Below are 21,600 nucleotides of genomic sequence, written 5' to 3' on the forward strand. Positions count from 1 at the left end.
TCCTACCACTAATATACCTCACTTGGATCATAAAAGGTAGCCACATTTGTCTCTTCATGATCTTTCTCCTTTTCGTTTTGTTTGCCCTTCTCGGCATAACAATCCTTAATAAAGTGTTCGGTTTTCCCACAACCGTAACACTTCTTACCCTTCCCTCGAGTCTTGGATTTTAACCTACCTTTCCCTTTCTTGCTACCTTCCTCCTGATTCTTAAATTCAGTTCTACCCCTCATCGTATGGACCTCACCATATTTTCTCTCACTCCTTAATTCCAATTCCTTACTCCTAAGAGAATCTATGACAATTTCAAGTGTTAACGTGCGCCTACCATACTTAATGACATTTTTAACTTCTTTATAAGTATCAGGAATGGCATTTAACAAAATAATTGCCTTATATTCCTCCGACACTGTTTCACCACAATTTATGATATCTTGAACTAACTTGTTAAAGACATCTAAGTTATCATCTAGGTCCCTAGAGGGGTCAATCTTAAAACTAAAGAAACTTTCAAGCAAATAAAGCTTATTAGGGGTAGATTTCTTAACGTATAATTTCTCCAATTTTTCTCAAAGTTCTTTAGTAGTGTCAAGTTTTCCTACTTTCCTTAAAAACTGAATCAGAGAGATACAAGATTATAAAAGTATAGGCAAGTTCATCTATTTCTAATTTTCATTCAGCTGATGTGTTTTCAGGATATTTTCCATCTATGACTTTTGATACTTTTTGTTGGACTAAAATCCCTTTCATTTTCTATTACCAAATAGAAAAACCACCCTTCCCATTGAAAACCCCCATTTCAAGATGTGTAGCCATGTTCACAAAGAATATGCTCAACACACACAAAAAATTCCAACCTATAAGATCACAAAAAACTAGGGTTTCACAATGGGTATTCACAAATCAGCTAGGGCATATTCCTAACACGGTTTTACCAGGCACAGATTTTTAAGCACTAAGCAAAAAATAGCCACAAATAAATCTCAAAAATATTTCTCAATATGGCAGCAGCAAAATAAACACATATGCGATGCTACCTAAGTGGACTTACAGAAACACAAAGTTTCAATTTAAAACCTAGGCAGCAGATTCACTTAGAATCAATTCCAACAAAAAACAGAACCAAAATAACATAGGTTTACTCAGCAATATCTAAAAGGCACTAAGCAGTTTAGACAACAGTAAATCAAAAAACAAACACTAGAACCCACAAAGGATCAGATTTGAGAGAATTTATTAGGCTATATAATGAAGCACTAGGCAATCAAAACAGCCACAAGTAAATGCAGATTTCACTGATATCACAAAGATATCACAAATTTACTTAACAATAATTAAAGGCATCAAGCAATTAAATAATCACAAGTAAATCACAGATAATCCTAGTTCTGGCAACAAGCAATGGTTACCACCACAGGGTAACCCCCAAACCTAATGGTCACCCCCACACGATGACTTGCTAGTTGCTGGAAATGAAAAATCACAGAATTTAAACCACAGAAGTTTTCAATACAAATCTCAGGATTGAGATCTGTGAATGATGCAAGATCAAATCTAGAACAGAAGAAGGGCACCCCGGCCTTTACGCTCCACCGTCTGCAAGTCCACGAGCCACTAGTCGGAAAACGAGTGACCAGCCACGTGCTGCTCGGGAAGATGACCCGCGACTTGCTGGATCTGGATCTGGGGTCCTTTCTACCTAACTCACAACCTTCAAAAAGTAATCGAACCAAAATTAGATCTGATATGGAAACCATTTACCAAGAAATCGGATCTAAAAACGATGGGGCCTTTCAAATCTAGTTCGAAATAAGGCACTACCTAGGAGCCTAACAAGGCTCTGATACCAATTGTTGGGGCAAAAGCGCTGCAAATGAAGGTTAGTGCATAATAACGATTGCACTAGAAAACTAAAAACAATACACAAAATACCGATAACAGCAACAAGAAGATGAACACGAAGTAAAACTCTCTATTTCGACAACAATGGTAGTCACTAAGACTGTATCAAGGCTCAGATCTGGGCTCATCCAATCACCACTTAGGCAACAACCAAGAATAGGGACACCAAGCCACATAGGAGCCCAAACCCACCCAAGAACCGACGCCCACAAACCCCTCAAGTCTCTCAACCGATCGACACCCCTCACCCAAACCACATAAGCTTCCACACATAATAGGATCCACCAAGGAACAGAGAGTAATTACAAAGATATGGGTTCAACAATGGCCAAGAACACTTACTTAAAAGAAAACAGCAACTCGGACTAAATAGGCATCGCAAATGCCATTAACGGACAGCCATAACGCATAAGGAAGGTGCGACATCCAACAAGGAAAGGAGCATGGACCAAGAAGGAAAAAAACTCGAGAAAGATCAGCCATACAAGGAATGAGCAATTGGCCACAACAAATGGCGCCCAATGAAGAAAATCGGCCATCGCACACCTAGGGCACAAAAATGGATGAAGGGAAAGAATTATCCCTTTAATATTGAGGGCCTAGGGCACAAGAGAAATGGGCTAATAGGCTTCATGGACTTGGGTTTCATGGGCTTCCTCCCTCTCTTGAGCAAATGGGCCAAGGCCCATTTCTTCTCCAAAGAGAAGGTTAAGGGCTTATGGCCCGACTTCTAATTTTGGGCTACCAATAAGGGTGTTGAACCGTCACTTCAATTCCGACCCGAAGCCTATGAAGCTAACCCAAACCATCGTTATCGTCTTGGCACTACAAAAAAATTGATTTTTCGCCGCGATTTTTTTGCGACGATTTCTTTAACATTTAGCGGCGATTTTTCAAAATTGCTGCAAAATTCATTAAAAAATTAATTTTACGACAGTTTTCAAAAAATCGCTGCTAAATTTAAAAAATAAATAATTAATTAAAAATAAAATTAAATTTTGCGGTGATTTTTGAAAAATCGTCGCTAAATTTAAATAAAATTAAATAATTAAATAAAATTTAATTAATATTTGCGACGATTTTTCAAAATCGTCACAAATATTTAAAAAATATTAAATAATTAAATAATTTAAAAATATTAAATAATTATATAAAAATTAATTTTCTTATTTAAAAAATAAAAATAATTAAATAAAATTTAATTAATATTTGCGACGGTTTTGAAAACAATATTTAAAAAATATTAAATAATTAAATAATTTAAAAATATTAAATAAATAAATAACAATTAAATTTTTTATTTAAAAAATAATTAAATAATTAAATAAAAATAATTAAAAAATTTAATTTAAAAAATAAAAAAACATGCAGCAAAATTTTAAAAAATATATATAATCTTTATTTTATTTTTTAATCAATTAATTTATTTAATTTAATCTAATTAATTTATTTAAAATTTATTCTGTTATCCCTTTAAAAAATAATCCATCAATTTATGTTTTTCAATTTATTTTAAAAAAATATAGAATATAATTTTAAAAAATGGGATTGATTTAGTATATAAATTATATGTACAAATAATAACTAAGGAGATTTCACTGATCAGCTGGTCTCGCGCGCGCGCGTACAGGAGGTTGAGGGTTTGAATCAAGGGAAATGAGAGGCTGAAAATTAAATTTCCAGTATGGCCACGTGGCGCACGCAGTGGGGGCCAGGCGCAGGCTCGAGCCTGCACTCGCGAGTGGGGCCCGTGCAAGCGAGCTGCCGGGCACCCAGCCTTGCTTTACCGCACTGGTGCGGTAAATAACGGCGGTTTTAAAACCGCCGCTAGAATTCAAATATTTTGAATTTTTTTAAAAATTCAATTTTTTGCAATTTTTTTGCGGCGGTTTCGAAACCGCCGCTAAATACTTAGTTTGCGGCGGTTTAAAAATCGTCGCAAAAAATAACATTTAGCAGCGGTTATTCCAGCGGTTGCTGAAAACTACCGCTAAATGCTTTATGACGCTTGATTTAGCGACGGTTTTCGCTAAATTACGTGAACCGCTGCAAAATACAAAAAACTGTGGTAAAATACAAAAACAATCGCCGCTAAATGCTAATTTTTTTGTAGTGTGGACTTCATTAGGAAATACAAAACAACAACTATCACTTTGTAAGTCTCCAACAAAGTACTAAAAAAAATTAAAGTATATAAGAGGTGAAATCACTGTAAAATGGGGGACTTAGCTTGTCCTTTAATACTCTTTCAGTTACATCAAAACAATAACGTAGACGAATCAAACCCCTTTAGCATTACAACTATGATGACTATTGAGTTTTTGTACTCTTCTGATAATTATGTGGTTCAGTGAAGAATGGACCACATAATTACATGTTATGTTGAAAAATGGGCAACAAATGATGCTACTTTTTTGTTATCCACATGTTTCGGTTGGACTTTCCTTGTTTCTTCCTTTTCTTTGTTTTACATAAGTTGTCGAATCTAGCCAAGCATGCCCATAGAAACAAATTCCGAGTTCATCTCTAATATTGGGATCAAATTTTTGGCAGAGATGGAGATGGAGAAGAGAAGCCATGTTTTGGCGGTTCCATATCCAACCCAAGGCCACATCAACCCCATGCTCCAATTCTGCAAACGCCTCTTCTCCAAAGGCCTCAAATCCACCTTCGCCATCACCGCCTTCATCTCCACCTCCTTCAAACCCCACTCCCACTTCCTCCACTTCGACACCTTCTCCGACGGCTTCGACGCCGGCGGCTTCACCGAGGCAGGCGACGTCCAGGTCTACCTCACCCGCTTGGAGCTTGTCGGATCCAAAACCCTCGCCGACCTGATTCGACGCCACCAAGCCTCCACTCACCCCATCACCTGCGTCGTCTATGATTCCTTCATGCCGTGGGCTTTGGATGTGGCCAAGCAATTCGGCTTGGCCGGCGCCCCCTTCTTCACGCAACCCTGCGCTGTCAATTACATCTACTATTGCGCTCATCATGGGTTGCTGCAGCTGCCCGTGAGGTCGCTGCCGGTTTCGATTCCGGGGCTGCCATTGTTGGAGCTCGCGGACATGCCGTCATTCATTTACATCCATGGATCATATCCGGCTTACTTTCATCTGGTTTTGCAGCAATTCTCCAATGTGGAGAAAGCAGATTACATTCTCGTCAACACATTCTACAAGCTGGAGGATAAGGTCAGTATCGCGCGCGCGCGTGTGTGTGTATAAGAAATGTAAAACCTTAAAGAATTTACTCCTCTATGCAACCAATTTATGTCAGTTACAAAGCATCAGTTGCACTAGGAATTAACACTTCCAATAGAAAAATAAAAAATAAAAATAGAAAACCTAGGGTGTGTAGTTATTCCGGGTTCTATATAAAATGGAATGTAACTCAATTTTTTTTCCTCTCAAATTTAATTTAATTCTGATCAGTTTATAATTTTAGATTTAGAATTAACTCAATATAAGACAAATTTAAATCAAACTCAGTTAAATGTGGGTGTTATAGTCACTAAAAATATGCCAATTTGGGTTTCTGTAGGGGTTGGGTCTTTTGGGTTCGTGTTTGGGTGTGTTGGTGCATCTGTCCCATGCGGGTTTGTGTTGCCTTTTAGGCTCAAATTTCCAGTAATAATAATAATAACAGTAACAATAAAACTAACAAAGCTATGCAACACATTTAGTTGTTTACAATTAAGCAATTAACAAACAAGTTACACTAAACAGCAATCCTTTTCGCTAAAAAAAAGAGGGGGGGGGGGGGGAATTTGAGAAATTTTTGTATTAGTTAAACATATATAGGATAAAGGGTCCGAAACTCACACTGAATTAAATAAAAAACAATGTTCATTTTGTTTTTAGAGAAAAGGCCAAATTGGGCGGTTAACTTTTAATTCTTCAAAATAGTTTACTTTGCCTGAAATGTTAGTTATAGTTCAGTTTGGCCTTGTAATTTCAAGTCTTTATTTTTGACCAATTTATCTCTCAATTAAATAATTCGAGAAAAGTTTAAAGACTGAATTTGGAAAGCTTTTTTTTTTTCTCATATAAAGGCCAGACGACCGACATATAGATTCAATTATTAAAGTTTACTGATGATACATACTAGGCATTGGATACAATGGGGAAGACCAGTCGATTAATGACAATCGGGCCTACAATCCCATCTTTCTTCTTGGACAAGCGTGTTCCAGATGACACTGATTATGGCCTCAACCTCTTCCATTCAAACCCGTCCTTTTGCTTAGAGTGGCTAAGCCACAAGCCGCCAAAATCCGTGGTTTACGTAACATTCGGCAGCTTGTCCAGTCTAACCCAGCACCAAATGGAAGAACTGGCCTGGGGCTTCATCAAAACCAACTTCTTCTTCCTCTGGGTAGTTAGAGCTTCTGAGAAAGCCAAGTTATCGCAAGATTTGGTGCTTGAAATTCAATCCCACAAAGGCTTGTTAGTCGACTGGAGTCCACAGCTGCAGGTGCTCGCGAGCGAGGCTGTCGGCTGCTTCTTCTCGCACTGTGGTTGGAACTCCACCATTGAAGGTCTGAGCTTGGGGGTGCCGATGGTGGTGATGCCGCAGTGGACCGATCAGACGACGAATGCCAAGCTTGTGCAGGACGTTTGGAAGGTGGGAATTAGGGTTAAGGTTGATGAGAATGGCATGGTTGGGAGAGAAGAGGTTGAAAGTTGTGTTAGGGAGGTGATGGAAGGAGAGGGTGGGAAGGAGATGAAAAAGAGGGTCATGGAATGGAGGGATTTGGCCAAGGAGGCAGTGACCGAAGGTGGTACTACTGATAAGAGCATTGATGAGTTTGTGTCCAAGTTATCTCCTTAGCTACCTCTTTAATTTGTGTTCAGAATATTTCATAATATTGTTACAATATGTAAACATCTTTTGTATATATGTTCTATATACCCAGTCTAGGAAATGCCAACAAAAGACTGCAAAATACAATATAATACACGAATTCGATTGACATTTCGTTACTATTTCAATAATATCGTTACATTTTAATGCTTATATTTTGGTTTGTTGTTTGAGTTTATCACATGTACATATGATGTCTATCTTGTGAAAAGAGATGGGAGTTACAAGGGTCATGTATGTTGTCTTAATCTTGATATTTCGTGTTAAATTAAGAGAACTAACTTAAAAACACATATATTTAATTGATGTCACCTAAGGTGACAACTCAACAGTTGACACATGTTAAACCTATCTATCACTTTGTAAGTTCAATATATTATGAGTTTGGGTCATATGTTGAGTTTTATAATCACTTCAATAGCCCCAATACCATACTCCACGAGTTTATATAATAAAAAAATGATTGATAGTTCTATTATGAAGAAAAAAAAGTCCCCAACAAAGCACTAAAATAAATTAAAGTATATAAGAAGTGAAATCACTGTAAAATGAGGGACTTAGCTTGTCCTTTAATAATCTTTCAGTTACATCAAGACAATAACGCAGATGAATCAAACCCCTTTAGCATTACAATTATGATGACTATTGAGTTTTTGTACTCTTCTGGTAATTATGTGGTCCAATGAAGAATGGACCACATAATTACATGCTGTGTTGAAAAATGGGCTACAAATGATGCTACATAATTGTCATCCACTCGTTTCAGTTGGAGTTTCCTTGTTTCTTCCTTTTCTTTGTTTACTGATACTACCTCAGTAATTATAATCCACAAGTTACGTGCACTTTCACTTCTCATAAAATATAAATTCTAATTGCAAGAAAGACTATATTATAGCCTCATAAGACTTGACACCAATCTAACCCTTAAAACTTCTCCATCAAGAGAAGCATTTTTTAAACTAAGAAAAGAGTATTTGAGTGAAAGAAAACAAAGTGAGTGTAATTCACAAAAAATCTATGAAAGATATTTAAGCCGCAAGAGATTTTGTTGTGAAAGAATGCCTCGGCAGCTGATAAGCTGAAACAGGTTCAAATAGATAGCTTTCAAAGCTATCTCTTAGCTAGTTTGTTAGAGAAAATTTAGCAAATAAGGATTAATTTAAAACTCCTAAAGTTTAGCCTATGTTTTTGAATTATTTGATTAGTCTTAGTTGCAGTTTGTTTTGATAATTATCTCCTATAGTGAGGAAGTATTTGAATAGATTGTTAGATAAGGATGACTTGTGTATTTAAACAATCTTTTGAACTCAATAAGAGATGAAATCTTCTTCCGTTCCATACTTTTAAGTTTCAGCTGAAATTCCTCTATCTTTTTCTTCTTCTTTTGCTATCTGTTCTGCTATTTTGTTCTTAGCTCAATTCTTTACGAAACCAACAAATTGGTATCAGAGCTAATATTCTTGAGGAGCTTGTGAGATTGAAAGAGAGTTTGATACTATCAAGCTGTTTTTCATTAGTTTTTCCTGTTCAGCCTAATCATCATGCAATCCGAAGCACCATTCACTACTATAGTACCGCCGGTGTTTCAAGGAACAAACTATCAGATTTGGGCTGTTAGGATGGAGGCTTTTCTAGATGCAAATGATCTCTGGGAGGTGATTGAGGAAGATTACGAAGTTCCTCCATTACCGGACAATCCTACAGTTGCACAACTTAGGAATCACAAGGAGAAAAGGCAGAGGAAATCAAAGGCAAAGTCATGCCTATTCTCTGCTGTTTCCCCAGCAGTTTTCACAAGAACCATGACTCTGAAGACAGCAAAAGAAATCTGGGATTTTCTCAAGGAGTATGAAGGAGATGAGAAGATCAAAGGGATGCAGATGCTGAATTTAATCAGAGACTTTGAGCTGCAACGAATGAAGGAATCAGAGGCCATTCAAGAGTATTCTGATAGACTTCTAGAGATTGCAAACAAAGTGAGATTACTGGGAGGAGAATTTGCAGACACAAGGCTTGTCCAAAAGTTGCTGGTTTCAGTCCCTGAAAGGTTTGAGACAACAATTTCAGCCTTAGAAAATACAAAGGATCTGTCAAAGTTAACCTTAGCAGAACTCTTGAGTGCTTTTCAAGCACAAGAGCAAAGAAGATCTATGAGGCAGGAAGGAACTATAGAGGGAGCATTGTATGTAAAGTCTCAACAAAAGCAAAGTGACAAAGGAAAGAAGCACTGGAAGAAAGAAGTTGATGCAGATAATGGGAAAGCAACTAGCAGTGGGAAGAAAGAGTATCCTCCATGCCAACACTGTGGAAAGAAGGGTCATCCGCCATATAGATGTTGGAAACGATCGGATGTGCAGTGCCACAAGTGTAAACAATTGGGGTATATTGCAAAGTTTTGCAAGAATAAGTCTCAACAAGTTGTAGAAGCAAAGGTAGCAGACCAACAACAAGAGGAGCAGCTATTTGTTGCAGCAGGTTTTGCAACAAAAAGTTCAGATGAAAGTTGGTTGATTGATAGTGCTTGTTCAAATCATATGACAAGCAACCGTGAGTTGTTCAAAGTGCTTGACAAATCTGAGTCTACTAAAGTCAAAATTGGGAATGGTGATTATATGGCAGTCAAGGGAGAAGGCACTATAGCCATAGACACTAGTGCAGGTACAAAAATGATCTCAAATGTTCTTTATGTACCTGATGTGAGCCATAATCTACTAAGTGTTGGTCAGCTACTTGAAAAAGGCTTTAAGGTTTTATTTGAAGACAAGATGTGCTTGATACTTGATGCTAAGGGGCATAAATTATTCAGAGTAAAGATGAATGCTTTCCTTTAAATCCAGTGAATGATGTGCAAGTGGCTCAAATAGCCACAATCAGCGCTACTGAATTGTGGCATAAAAGGTTGGGGCACTACCATCATGAAGCTGTGTTTCAAATGAGCAAAAAGAATTTAGTGCAAGGTCTGCCACTGCTAGATAAAGAGTTGACAGTTTGTAAGACTTGCCACTATGGGAAGCAAACAAGACTTCCATTCAAGGCAGCCTCGTGGAAAGCAAAACAGAGATTGCAACTCATCCACACTGATCTTAGTGGACCAAAACCAGAGGTATCTCTAAATGGAAGCAGGTATTACATTGTTTTCATAGATGATCTAACTAGATTTAGTTGGATTTATTTTATGAAATTCAAGTCTGAGGTAGCTGGTATTTTCTGGAGATTTAAGACATGGATAGAGAATCAAAGTGGGTGTAAAATGCAGATGCTAAGGTCTGATAATGGGACTGAGTATACCTCAGACCAGTTCAATAATTTTTGTGAAGCAGCTGGCATTGAACATCAGCTCACTATACCTTATTCTCCACAACATAATGGTGTAAGTGAGAGGAAGAATAGAACAATCATGAACATGGCTCGGTGTTTGATGCATGAGAAAGGATTACCAAAGAAATTTTGGGCTAAAGCAGCCAACACTTCAGTGTTTTTGCTGAATAGGCTTCCTACTAAGGTTGTGCAAGGGAGAACACCTTTTGAGGCCTGGTATGGTTATAAACCTTTTCTGCAAAACCTAAAAGTGTTTGGATGTGTTTGTTTCTCTTATGTTCAACAGGTTAAGAGGGACAAGCTTGATAGGAGGGCTGAACCAGGCATTCTCATTGGGTACAACAATGTTTCCAAAGCATATAGGGTGTACTATCCTCAAACAAACAAAATTGAGGTGACGAGAGATGTGTAATTTAAAGAGCATCAACACTGGAACTGGAATGAAGAAGAAGGAAAGAATTTTATAGCACCTCTATCAAGTGAACAACCATCAATGGAAGATGAAAACATTGATGATTTTCCTGTTAAAGGTACAAGAATGCTGTCAGATATTTATAACCGTTGCAATTTAACCTTGTTAGAGCCTGAAAGCTTTCATGAAGCCAAGAAAGATTCTCACTGGATGATTGCAATGGAGGAGGAGCTTAGCATGATTGAGAAAAACAACACTTGGGAGTTAGTTGACAGACCAAATGATAGGAAGATTATTGGAGTTAGATGGGTGTTTAGAACAAAGTTGAATCCTGATGGCTCGATCAACAAGCACAAGGCTAGATTGGTGGTGAAAGGCTATGCACAAGTGGATGGAATGGACTACTTTGAAACTTATGCACCAGTGGCTCGTTTAGATACAATCAGGTTGGTGTTTTCCATTGCAGCTCAAAAAAAATGAAAGATATTTCAGCTTGATGTCAAATCAGCCTTCTTAAATGGCTATCTAAAGGAGGAGATTTTTATTGAGCAACCGGAAGGATTTGTTGTTGAGGGACATGAGAATAAGGTGTACTTGCTTAAGAAAGCTTTATATGGATTGAAGCAGGCTCCAAGAGCCTGGAATGCAAGGATTGATAAGCATCTCCTAAGTTTGGGATTTAACAGAAGTTTGAGTGAACCTACTCTCTATACTAAGCATTCTACTACAAATTCCTTGATTGTCTCACTCTATGTAGATGATCTCCTGGTAACTGGAAGCAAACTCAATGAGATAGATCAGTTCAAGTTGGAGATGATGAAGGTATTTGAGATGACCGATTTAGGAGAGATGTCTTATTTCCTTGGCATGGAAATCCAGCAATTCCAGCATGGTATCTTCATTCATCAGCTGAAATATGCCAAGGAGATCCTCAAAAAATTTCAGATGGAGAACTGCAAACCTATGAGTACACCTATGGACCAAAAGGCCAAATTATGCAAAGAAGATGGGACTGAAAGAGTTGATGAAACCGTTTACAGGAGTCTTGTGGGCTGTCTAATGTACCTTACAGCTACAAGACCTGACATTCTTCAAGATGTAAGTATGCTTTCAAGATTTCTACATTGTGCTTCTTCAGAACACTATAAGATTGCAAAAAGAGTGCTGAGGTATATTAAAGGAACGCTTGATTATGGTGTTCTGTTTTATAAGACAAAGGAATGCAGGCTTTATGGTTTTTCTAACAGTGATTGGGGTGAATCATTGGATGATATGAAGAGTACTTCAGGCTATTGTTTTACAATTGGCTTGGGGGTACTCTCTTAGAGCTCTAAAAAGTAAGAAATCGTGGCTCAATCCACGGCAGAAGCAGAGTTCATTACTGCTACAGTAGCAGTGAATCAAGCATTGTGGCTAAAGAAATTGCTAACTGATTTAAACCTAGAGCAAGAAGGAAGTATAAATCTGTTTGTGGACAATCAAGCAGCCATAGCTATCTCGAATAACCCGGTATTTCACAACAAAACTAAGCACTTCAACATTAAATTATTTTTTCTCAGAGAAGTGCAGCAGAAAGGTGAAGTCAAGCTATTATATTGCAAAACAAAGGATCAACTGGCTGATTTATTCACCAAGGCTCTACCTAAGGCTAAGTTTGAACAGCTAAGATCAAGATTGGGAGTGTGTTCAGCAACCGATGCAAGGAGGAGTGTTGTGAAAGAATGCCTCGGCAGCTAATAAGCTATTGAAACATGTTCAAATAGATAGCTTTCAAAGCTATCTCTTAGCTGGTTTGTTAGAGAAAATTTAGCAAATAAGGATTAATTTAAAACTCCTAAAGTTTAGCCTATGTTTTTGAATTATTTGATTAGTCTTAGCTGCAGTTTGTTTTGATAATTATCTCCTATAGTTGAGGAAGTATTTGAATAGATTGTTAGATAAGGATGACTTGTGTATTTAAACAATCTTTTGAACTCAATAAGAGAGGAAATCTTCTTTCGTTCCATGCTTTTAAGTTTCAACTGAAATTCCTCTATCTTTTTCTTCTTCTTTTGCTATCTGTTCTGCTATTTTGTTCTTAGCTCAATTCTTTATGAAACCAACAGATTTTCATGTGAATAAAAATCATAAAAATCTAAGTATTAAACCATTGCAAAAATGGCATGCGTCTTTTTTGTCATTAATTGACAAAGCAAAATAACTATTTTACCCTTATATTTAAGATAATTTTTCCTTTCTCCCGTCTCTATCTTCTTTCTCTCTCCCCTTTCCTATCTCTCAAGTTGCCAACAACCACAAACCAACTATTCTTTTCTCTATCCTTTCTCTCTTCTCCCTCTTCCCACCACTCTCCTGTCATCAATTGTTAGTGTAAACTAAGCTCATCTTCGAATGAACCCAAGCTCAAACCTTGAAACCAATAATGGTGCAAAGACAAAACAATGTCTTGGTTGTAGAGACAAAAGGCAATGATGGTGTTGGCAATGAAGAAAAAAGATTTCCATAAGTAATTATCTCTCTCGAATCTGTTGTTGCTAAAATACAATAATAAATTTATAATTACATGAGAGTATTCATGTTTAACATCTAGTTTCTAGGTGATCTACAAAACAGAAGACAATCAAGGGCATGGGATGTCTCCCACACAGACTCTCCGATATTTAAGTTACTCTTAACCAAAAAACAGAGAAATATTCAAGTAATTTGTATAAAAGTTCTCGCATACCACAATTAGATGGATGATTCTCTATTTATAAAGATTAAGATTGATAGATAAAGGAGCATCCATGTCTTCCAAGGTTGTTTGTTCATGATCTCTAGGGAAAGATCTTAGAAGTGAGTTGACGCATTCTTGACAAGCCATGATTCGAAGGGTTTCTCAAAGACTATTTTTAGGATCTGAGAAAGACTCTCAAGAGGGTTTCCCAAGGGTACCCAAAAGAGGCTCCCAATTAGAAGGTCTCACAGGGGATTACTCTATTAGAAAGGTCTCCAAGGCCCTTTCTCTTTAGGCTTTTTCCTTTTGGGCTTATCTTAGACTTGGCCACACTTTCTTGGGCACAACAATTACTCACACTTTTTCCTTTAAATTTCCCAAAGGAAAGAGTAACTATCAACTTGCCCTCTTCGAGAAACTTTCCCAAGGGATCTTTCTTGATGTCAGTCATTTCTAATCTCATGGGTTTTTTGTTTCTCATCCACTTGAAGTTACATATTTTAGTGTTTCAAGTTGGTGGCATAATGACCCAGAGATTGAGAATCTAGAAGCTTATTGCCATCCTAATTGATGACTTGGAGAATCTCCCTTCTCATTTGAAGTCTTATTCAAGGGGATGAGGAAACCTTGAGGTGATGGCAAATTTAGATATTAAGGATCCAGGTCAGTTGATGAGAACTTGACCTTGATTACCTTTCAAGAGATAAGAGCCGTAATATTGATATGGTAATCTCATTTTTAGTGTTCTTGCCCATTCTTTCATGTGGAGGTTCCTCTAGCTTGGTTGAATATACTTTAGGGCTTTTTGTTTTTCCTTTACTATATATGTGTATTTTTTGTAGAAAAATGATTTTCTCTTTCATTGCTTCTTGTGTTATTCCCTTCTAGTGTTAGGGGTTACTCCCCCATCTTTTAAGAGGACTTCACTTTGTCATAGGATTCTTGTATTTTGTACTTTCAATGGGTATTTGTTTTTTATAACCATTGGTTCATAAGACCTCCGTTTGTCTTAGATGATAGTCCCTAGATCATATTCACGCATTTTCTCACTTTTGATTCTAGGTTTTCCCTAGATCATTCTTACACTTTTGAATTTCGTCTTTCTATGTTGTTCTCATGCTTTTTGTGCTTCTGATTCTAGGTTTGTGTTTGTTTTCTCTATATAACATGTTAGTAACTCACATAGCATATAAAATTTCATAGTTTAACTTTTGAACCATAAATCATTCAAAACTTTTGAAGTTTACTTACCTTAACACTTACACTTCGTTTTTTCTTGGAAGAGGGGCATTATGCTTACTCCCAAATCCTTTGTGGATGATAGACCCTAAACCATTCTCCCACTTTTGCATTTTCAATTTTAAATCGATATCATGCATTTTGTGCTTTCGACTCTAGGTCTTTCTAGATCATTCTTATGCATTTATCACTTTTGATTCTAGGTTATCTTAGATCGTTCTCGCACTATTACTTTTTTTATTTTTAATTCGTTCTCACGCATTTTACGCTTCTGATGTTAGGTTTTCCCTCTATCATTCTTACAATTTTTGCATTTTTAATATTTGGACTGTTCTCACATTTTCACGCTTTGATTTTAAGACAATGAACCCTAAATTGTTCTCACACATTCCACGCTTTGATACTAAGTTTTAGATAATAAGCCCTAGATCATTCTTGTGCATTATGTGCTTCAATGTTAGGCTTTAAACAACAAACCCTATTCCACACTTTGATGCCAGGTTCACTTGTTTACTAGAGTTTTAGCCCTTTTTGTGCATTTATTGTCCTAAAAAACAAAATACACAAAAAGGAAATTACAACAGGATAAAAATCACTTTCCTACTTTATTGAATGCTAAGCAAATATATATAATCTTTCCTTTTGTGGTTGTTAATAATGAAAGTCTTAATGAATTCTTCCCTAAATTAATCAAATGAGGAGATGGATACCTTAGCAAGGCCATTAAATGAGGCACGGGCATGATTTGTTAATGTCAAAGAAAAGGTCCAACACATGATTGCATTTACCATCCATGAAGTAGCATTAGGGACTCATAGCTCTAAGTGTAAACATGGGAATCCCCTTTCCCTGAATACATAGCTAATTGAGGCATTTTAAACTTCTTGGGAAGAGATTTCTCCATCATCTCTAAAACGAAAGGAATTTTCCTTCTCTAGTGCTCCTCCTAAGTCAGTACCAGTTGTTTCTACTCTAAAATTTCTTTTATCATCTTTTTCATGTTCATTGTCTCTTCAACATTGAATGTGGATGGGTTGTCTGTTTCCGGTACCCTACTAAGATGGCCTCTAAAGTGGTGTTCGGCTTCCTCCAACAATCTATTGTCTACCATTTCCAAACATTGCTCATTCCAAGAAGGTTCATCTTCAGTAGAAGGCCTCTAAGTGGCCTACTTGTTCTCCTGGAGCGAGGCTAACTCTGGGAGAGTTTTTCAATAGTTTTCTATCTAGGGGATCTTCGAGAGAATTGGATTTTCTTGTATCCCCTAGAGAGTAATTAGGACTGACCCTATTAGTTTCCTGATAAGGAGATTCTGCAAGGTATGTGGAAAGAGGCATCAGGTATAGTATTTTGGAACAAGCTCATCATCTCCCAGAGAGCTTATACACTTTTCTCATGTTGTTTCTAGAGAGCTTCATAAGCCAGCGAAAGGGATAGTGAGAGAAACCGACCCAAAGGTCCCTTGGAAACTTGGCAAAAGAGTCTCCCACGGCTTTGGTTATTTCCTGAAGATTGGATTTTAGGTCATTCTTGGCTTTGTAGGCTTTCGGCAACTTGCAACCTTGAAAGAACCATTGTCATGTTGTTTTAGCATTTATTTGTGGCGTTATGAGGTCAAAATCGATCATTGATGCCTATACTAAGTCTTTCTTGTTAGTTTAGGAGACTCTCTCACTTTTGGGAATAACCAGTCCTTCACTGTTAATCTAAGAGTTCTTTCCTCACTCTCCCGAAAACTTGTAGATAACTTTTTTACTTCCTTTGTTGGTCTCTCGAAGACTGTCCACTCTCCTAGAGACCTTCATTGACCTCTCCCAGTGTCTTGGACGATTCAAATTGTTTGAAAGTCTTTTAATTGGCTTCTTGATCGTTTTCCTCAAATGATGCCAATTATTATTACTAAACTACAATAATAAATTTATAGTTACAAAAAAGTGTTCATCTTTAATCTCTAGTCTCTGAGTAACCTATAAAACAGAAGATAGTTAAGGGCGCAGGGTGTCCCCCACTCTGCGTGAGCCCCCCGATGCCTGAGTTAGTCTCAAGTCTCAACCAAAAAAATAAAAAAGTACTCAAGTAATTGTTAGTGTTGTATGCCCTAATGCTAGATTTAGATGACATTTAATGAGCTTGTTTTATGAATTCATTGTATATTTGTATAAAATCAATAAAAGACAAGGTTTTCTCAATTCATATTTTCTCCAATCAATCATATAAATGAGTTCCCGATCTTTTATTTAAGAATCTTATTGAAACTATGTAATAGGATTCTCTGATAATAAAACTTCTTAAACATATAGTGTTGTGTTTGGTATCGATATCGTGTACCCAAAATATCTCTAGAAATGGTTGATCAAAAGTTAACTCTTAACTCTCTATCTACTAATAATTAGGCTGCCATGTGACATAAAATTGGAAAGGCTGGTGAGGGTGACAGATTTCAAATTGAAATTGGAATTAGAGGAGTAAGTTTAATAATTGAGGAGAATAGTTTAATAATAATTAAAAATATAATTTAATTATTGAAGGGAAAGAATTATTGAGAGAGGAGGGGTATTAATTAAAAGAAACAGAAGACCCTCGGCTTCAATTTAATTGAATCCTTCTTTTTTCACGTTCCTTCTTGAAAACATTCTCTATCAGAAAATTATGCGTGTGAAAGTCATACATATGATTTTGAGACGCGGGTGCTGATGATACACAAAATCTTTATATCTAGTACGGGAAGAGATGACCAAAATGGTACCTTAGTGCATATTAAGTGTCTACCAACTAAGACCACTACATCTTGAGGTGGATTCAATCTCAGTACAAAAATTATTTCTGTACTCTATCCCTTTATTAGACAACAGGTATGAATTTATTTATATTCTTTTATTAAAAGTTTGTTGCTTAAATATCTAAATAATAGATGTTAATGTATATTATATTCCGCTACGTGTATTTGATTCATAATAAAAATTTTATTTTTATCCATACCTCTATATTATCAATTCCCTTCAATAATTTGGGTAAAACTTCTCCTGTGCCTCAATTCGAATGATAACTCCTTATTTATAAAAGTTAAGATTGAAAAATAAAAGAATATTTACATCTTTTAAGATTATTTATTTCTTATCTCTAGGCAAAAATATTGAAGATAAATTTACTCATTCGAGTCATAACTTAGAGAATCTCCTCAAGTCTATATATTTCTTGGACTCGCAGGATAACTGAAAGAAGCCCTTAAAGAAGAAGGTCTCCCAAGTACTACTATTTTGTCAATTTTCCTCTTAAACCCATTTTAACCTTAAACTTGCTTTCTTGAGCATAACAGAATCCAAAAATAACTTTTAAGGAAACTTGATCTAGGTTCTAGGTGAAGCGACAACACTTGTGGTGATCAATCGACCATCACCTAATGTTTTTTTTTTTTTTATGCTTTTGATATTTCTATAATTATATTCAACGTGACGAGAACAAAATTTTAAAGATTAACAAAAATTAGTAACCATTTGTTAACAAGAGAAAAATTAACTTCTTGATTATAAAAACTGAGGGAAAGTGTGTTAATTTTAAAAACACAAAAACAATGAATACAATTTTAACAAATTCTAGTAGTAATATTTGAAATTACCCTAAAACTAACCTACTAACTTCAAAATTAATAATGCACATTGTCAATGACGAAGGCCCCAGGAAACCTTATATGACTTGTAATTTAAAGCTCTATTAATTAAATTTTATCAAGTGATTCATGTACTTAATTAATTTAAATGTACTTTATACTCGGAAAAAAAATTAAAATACAAATGTAATTGACAAATACTCTCGGCCGGATGAGCGAGATAAGTACAGGAATAAAGACGTGCTTCCACAAATGGTAACTTTAATTCGATTAAGTGGAACTTCGTCCATCTAATACATCAAATGTTCAAAAAACAAAAAAGAAAAAGAAGTTGTTTTCAAATGATAATGATAATAAGGGCGTCCCAGCCCTCTCCGCTTTGCAAATGTTATTTTTGCATGCAAGCTTATCTCATCTTGCAAAGAAATTATTTTCACTACTCAGCAAATTATGTCACCCAGAGTCATCATAAATAAGTGAGAAAACAATAATGTTTACAGGCTAAAGCCACCTGGCCAAGATTTACAAAAGCAAAGCTACAGCAAGCAGTGGAACTACAGAGATCAACATCAAGCATGCATATATATATATATATATATAGATACAGATTACAGATGAAAAAAGGTCACTCTGGGCATATAATGTCTCTATTATACCAAACAAACAAGAAACAACAACTAATAATCACATGCGAAGCCTTTACACTACTACATATGGTAGGGTAGGCCACATAAATTCTACCTTTCCCTTAATTAATGGGAAACCCACTGTGACAAAAGCTGCCGGAGGAATAATAACAGGAACACAAAGTCTTGAACTTACTAGGTGGACGTGGGCGCATGAATTTTACCTCAAAGCTTGCCAGAGGAATAGAAACAACAAGTACAATCCATTCAGAAAGCAAGATAACAGCTGATTTCTCATAATATAACTTCCCAGGAAAGAATCTGCAGATTTAATCATCCTTTTTATGAAGGTGAAGAGTGAAAACAAACAGGATAATCGACAGAATAGATAGATAGCTCTACATGAAAAGTTCATTATCTTCCAGCCCCAAGATGATGAATATTATGCATACTACTTCGTCATTCTCGCCCTTGGCTGGTGGGAAAAAGATGATTTGAAGATGGGGACTGTTGGACGATCTAACTACGTGTACAATACAAATGCACAAACATTATATATGCCGTCATCTTATCCAAATTTTACAGGGATCCGGACTCTAGTTATGGGTGGGTAAAACTATGGCACCCTTCCCTTCGAACCTTACATGAATATCAAATAGCAGAAAGACAACCTAATAACATATGTCTAAGACTCCCAACTCCTAGTGGCAAAAAGGAAAGAATGAAAGGCACTTATCCCAGGCAGCTTTCTGTTTCTCCAATTTGCCTCTCTCCCAACTACACATTGCTTGAAAAGAACAGATGGTAATATTTGAATTACCATGATATAGATATACAAAAAGGAAAAAAAAAAAGAAAAAGAAAAAACTGAAATCATTAGAGGAACTTATCAGTCTTTACCGTTTTGTCAACCTTGAAATTTGTACTGGAAAAGGTTTTTAATACTCAATAACTACATACGTTAATCATACTAAATAGTCCTAGGACAAAGACACTGTAGACTGGCTATTTCCAGGTAGTAGATTGTTTAGGGCATCTTAAATCCACAAGGACGGTGGTTTAGGTCCTATATATAGAACCATTATGCAGGACAGCAATGAAAAGTTGCAGAAAGTAGGAAAAAAGGCGGAGAAATTAAGAAGTTTGAAAAGAAAGAAGAGATTAGGAAGAAGAGAAGAATAGCCAAGAGAAATTCAATATCAATTCATTCAATATTCAGAAGTGCCTAAGACCAACGTTACATCAAAAGCCTATTTGTAGGCCAAAACTAAATCAAAATGGAAATAAATCATACAATAAATATGATTCCAATCCAAATCCTAAAATATCTATAATCACCTAATGGAAACAAATCAAATCTAAGATAACAAAATAAATCTTAATTCAAATCCAATCTTTCAAATCAAAATAGGAAGCATATGAAAATAGTCTTATTATTATCCCTATCATTTTCCCCCAGCAGGAGAAAACTTGTCCTCAAGTTGCTCGGAAGGTCTTCTGGTGCCACCTGTGATATAACCGTGTTACTAGAGGCCAGACAATGTGATCAACATGGACTTGCCAAAAGTGGGAAGGGCCCGTTGCTGGCACATCTATATCTTGTTGTCTCCTATATTGTTCCAGTGGGACGAGGCTAACCAATGGTGATGGTTGGTTAGAAATCCCAGTGTCGGCAAAATCTGGAGGATTTACCCAACGAACAAGAAAGGAATGAAACTGTTCATTCCTGGCAAAAAAAATTTGTTTACATAAAATAATGTCCAATTTATACTTGTGTGCAAACAGAAAGGTAATGGCAATGAGACTTCACTTGGCTGGGGATGACAGAATTGTGAGACCATCAATTGAAGACCGACGAATTGGCAAAGGACAACAAGGTTTTGAGACTTCCTCAAGGATAACATTATGAGATCCTTCAATCACCTTATGCGTCTTTTTGATCATCCAGGGTAACTTCCTAATTGCTATAACCATCTCTGTTGGTATCTCATTTGAGCCTCTTCATGGTTACCAATCTCACTTTCCTTTTCTTCTACTGCCTGTGTGATTTCTTGATCACAATCTTCTTTTATGTCACCCAATTCATCAATGTTGGTTTTAGGAGCTTGATCTTCTGGATGTTCTTCCTCATCAATTCTTCTTTTTGAGCATTTTTTCCAATAGCATGAATGAATAAAGCCACAGTAAGAGCACTTTGGTTGTGACTGAACAATTGAGGATGACATGCTAGGCCAAAGATGACCTAGCATAGACTTGTTCACAGTGGAGCTGGAGTTCAGAGAAGAATAGTTAAGTTATCCCTATACCAATATGATCTGTGTGGTCAACCTATCATTTCTCCCATGGTAATTGATATGCCCACAAAAATCAATAAAGAGCCTATGGGTCGGGTCAGTAAATAAGAATAAAAAAATGCCCCACAAAATCACCCAAAAAAGTAAAATGAAGGAAGCAAAAAATTGGAGCACAAGTGTAGGCCGCTACTCAACCAAGTGGATTTCAGTTTATAACCGAGAGACTCTCAGTTTGTTTGCTCGAAGGGGTGGCCACATTAAGTGGCCACCACCAAGAGCCTCTCGGTTTCGAACCAAGAGCCTCTCGGTTCTTTTAAACTAAGAGTCTCTCAATTTAGAACTGAGAGTTTCTCGGTTCATTTCCTAAGAGGTGGCCACCACCGAGAGTCTCTCGGTTTTAGGTTTAGAGTTTAGAGTTTTTAGTTCAAGGGGTGGCGAAGGTGGCCACCACCGAGAGGCACTTGGTTCTACCAAGATCCTCTCGATTTAAGTCTTCTTCAAACTTCCAAGCGGAATATTCTGAGAATATGCCATTCGAAAAATCTGGGATGGCTACCACGTGTTCTTTAGGGCTTGCCTCTTCACTTAGGGGGTTTTCTGGGGGGACAAGGACTCTATTT

The 21,600-nt window shown here is 36.6% G+C and overlaps 2 protein-coding genes across 3 annotated transcripts in view; one reads left to right on the forward strand and one right to left on the reverse strand.

Annotated features, from left to right (window-relative positions):
- Window positions 1-4,327: 4,327 nt before the first annotated feature.
- On the forward strand, window positions 4,328-6,899 carry LOC127805731 (UDP-glycosyltransferase 74F2-like). Its single transcript, XM_052342485.1, has 2 exons — window positions 4,328-5,096; window positions 6,013-6,899. Exons 1-2 carry the CDS (start codon window positions 4,398-4,400, stop codon window positions 6,733-6,735), a joined length of 1,422 nt encoding a protein of 473 aa, XP_052198445.1. The 5' UTR covers window positions 4,328-4,397; the 3' UTR covers window positions 6,736-6,899.
- Window positions 6,900-18,492: 11,593 nt separating this feature from the next.
- Window positions 18,493-21,600, reverse strand: part of LOC127806974 (uncharacterized) — a 31,997-nt gene continuing 28,889 nt past the window's right edge. The window contains exon 4 of one of the 2 annotated variants that reach the window (XR_008024552.1): window positions 18,493-19,007. The gene's annotated coding sequence lies outside the window, so the exon portion shown is untranslated. The remainder of the gene's footprint in view (window positions 19,008-21,600) is intronic. The other variant, XR_008024551.1, reaches the window with a different exon arrangement.

The sequence above is a fragment of the Diospyros lotus genome, chromosome 7 (genome assembly GCF_014633365.1).
Source record: "Diospyros lotus cultivar Yz01 chromosome 7, ASM1463336v1, whole genome shotgun sequence".
In the NCBI taxonomy this organism is placed as follows: domain Eukaryota; kingdom Viridiplantae; phylum Streptophyta; class Magnoliopsida; order Ericales; family Ebenaceae; genus Diospyros; species Diospyros lotus.

Coding starts and splice junctions, on each gene's coding strand:
- LOC127805731 (XM_052342485.1), top strand. CDS start 4,398: ATGCCCATAGAAACAAATTCCGAGTTCATCTCTAATATTGGGATCAAA. Junction 5,097..6,012: donor TCTACAAGCTGGAGGATAAG/GTCAGTATCGCG, acceptor GATACATACTAG/GCATTGGATACAATGGGGAA.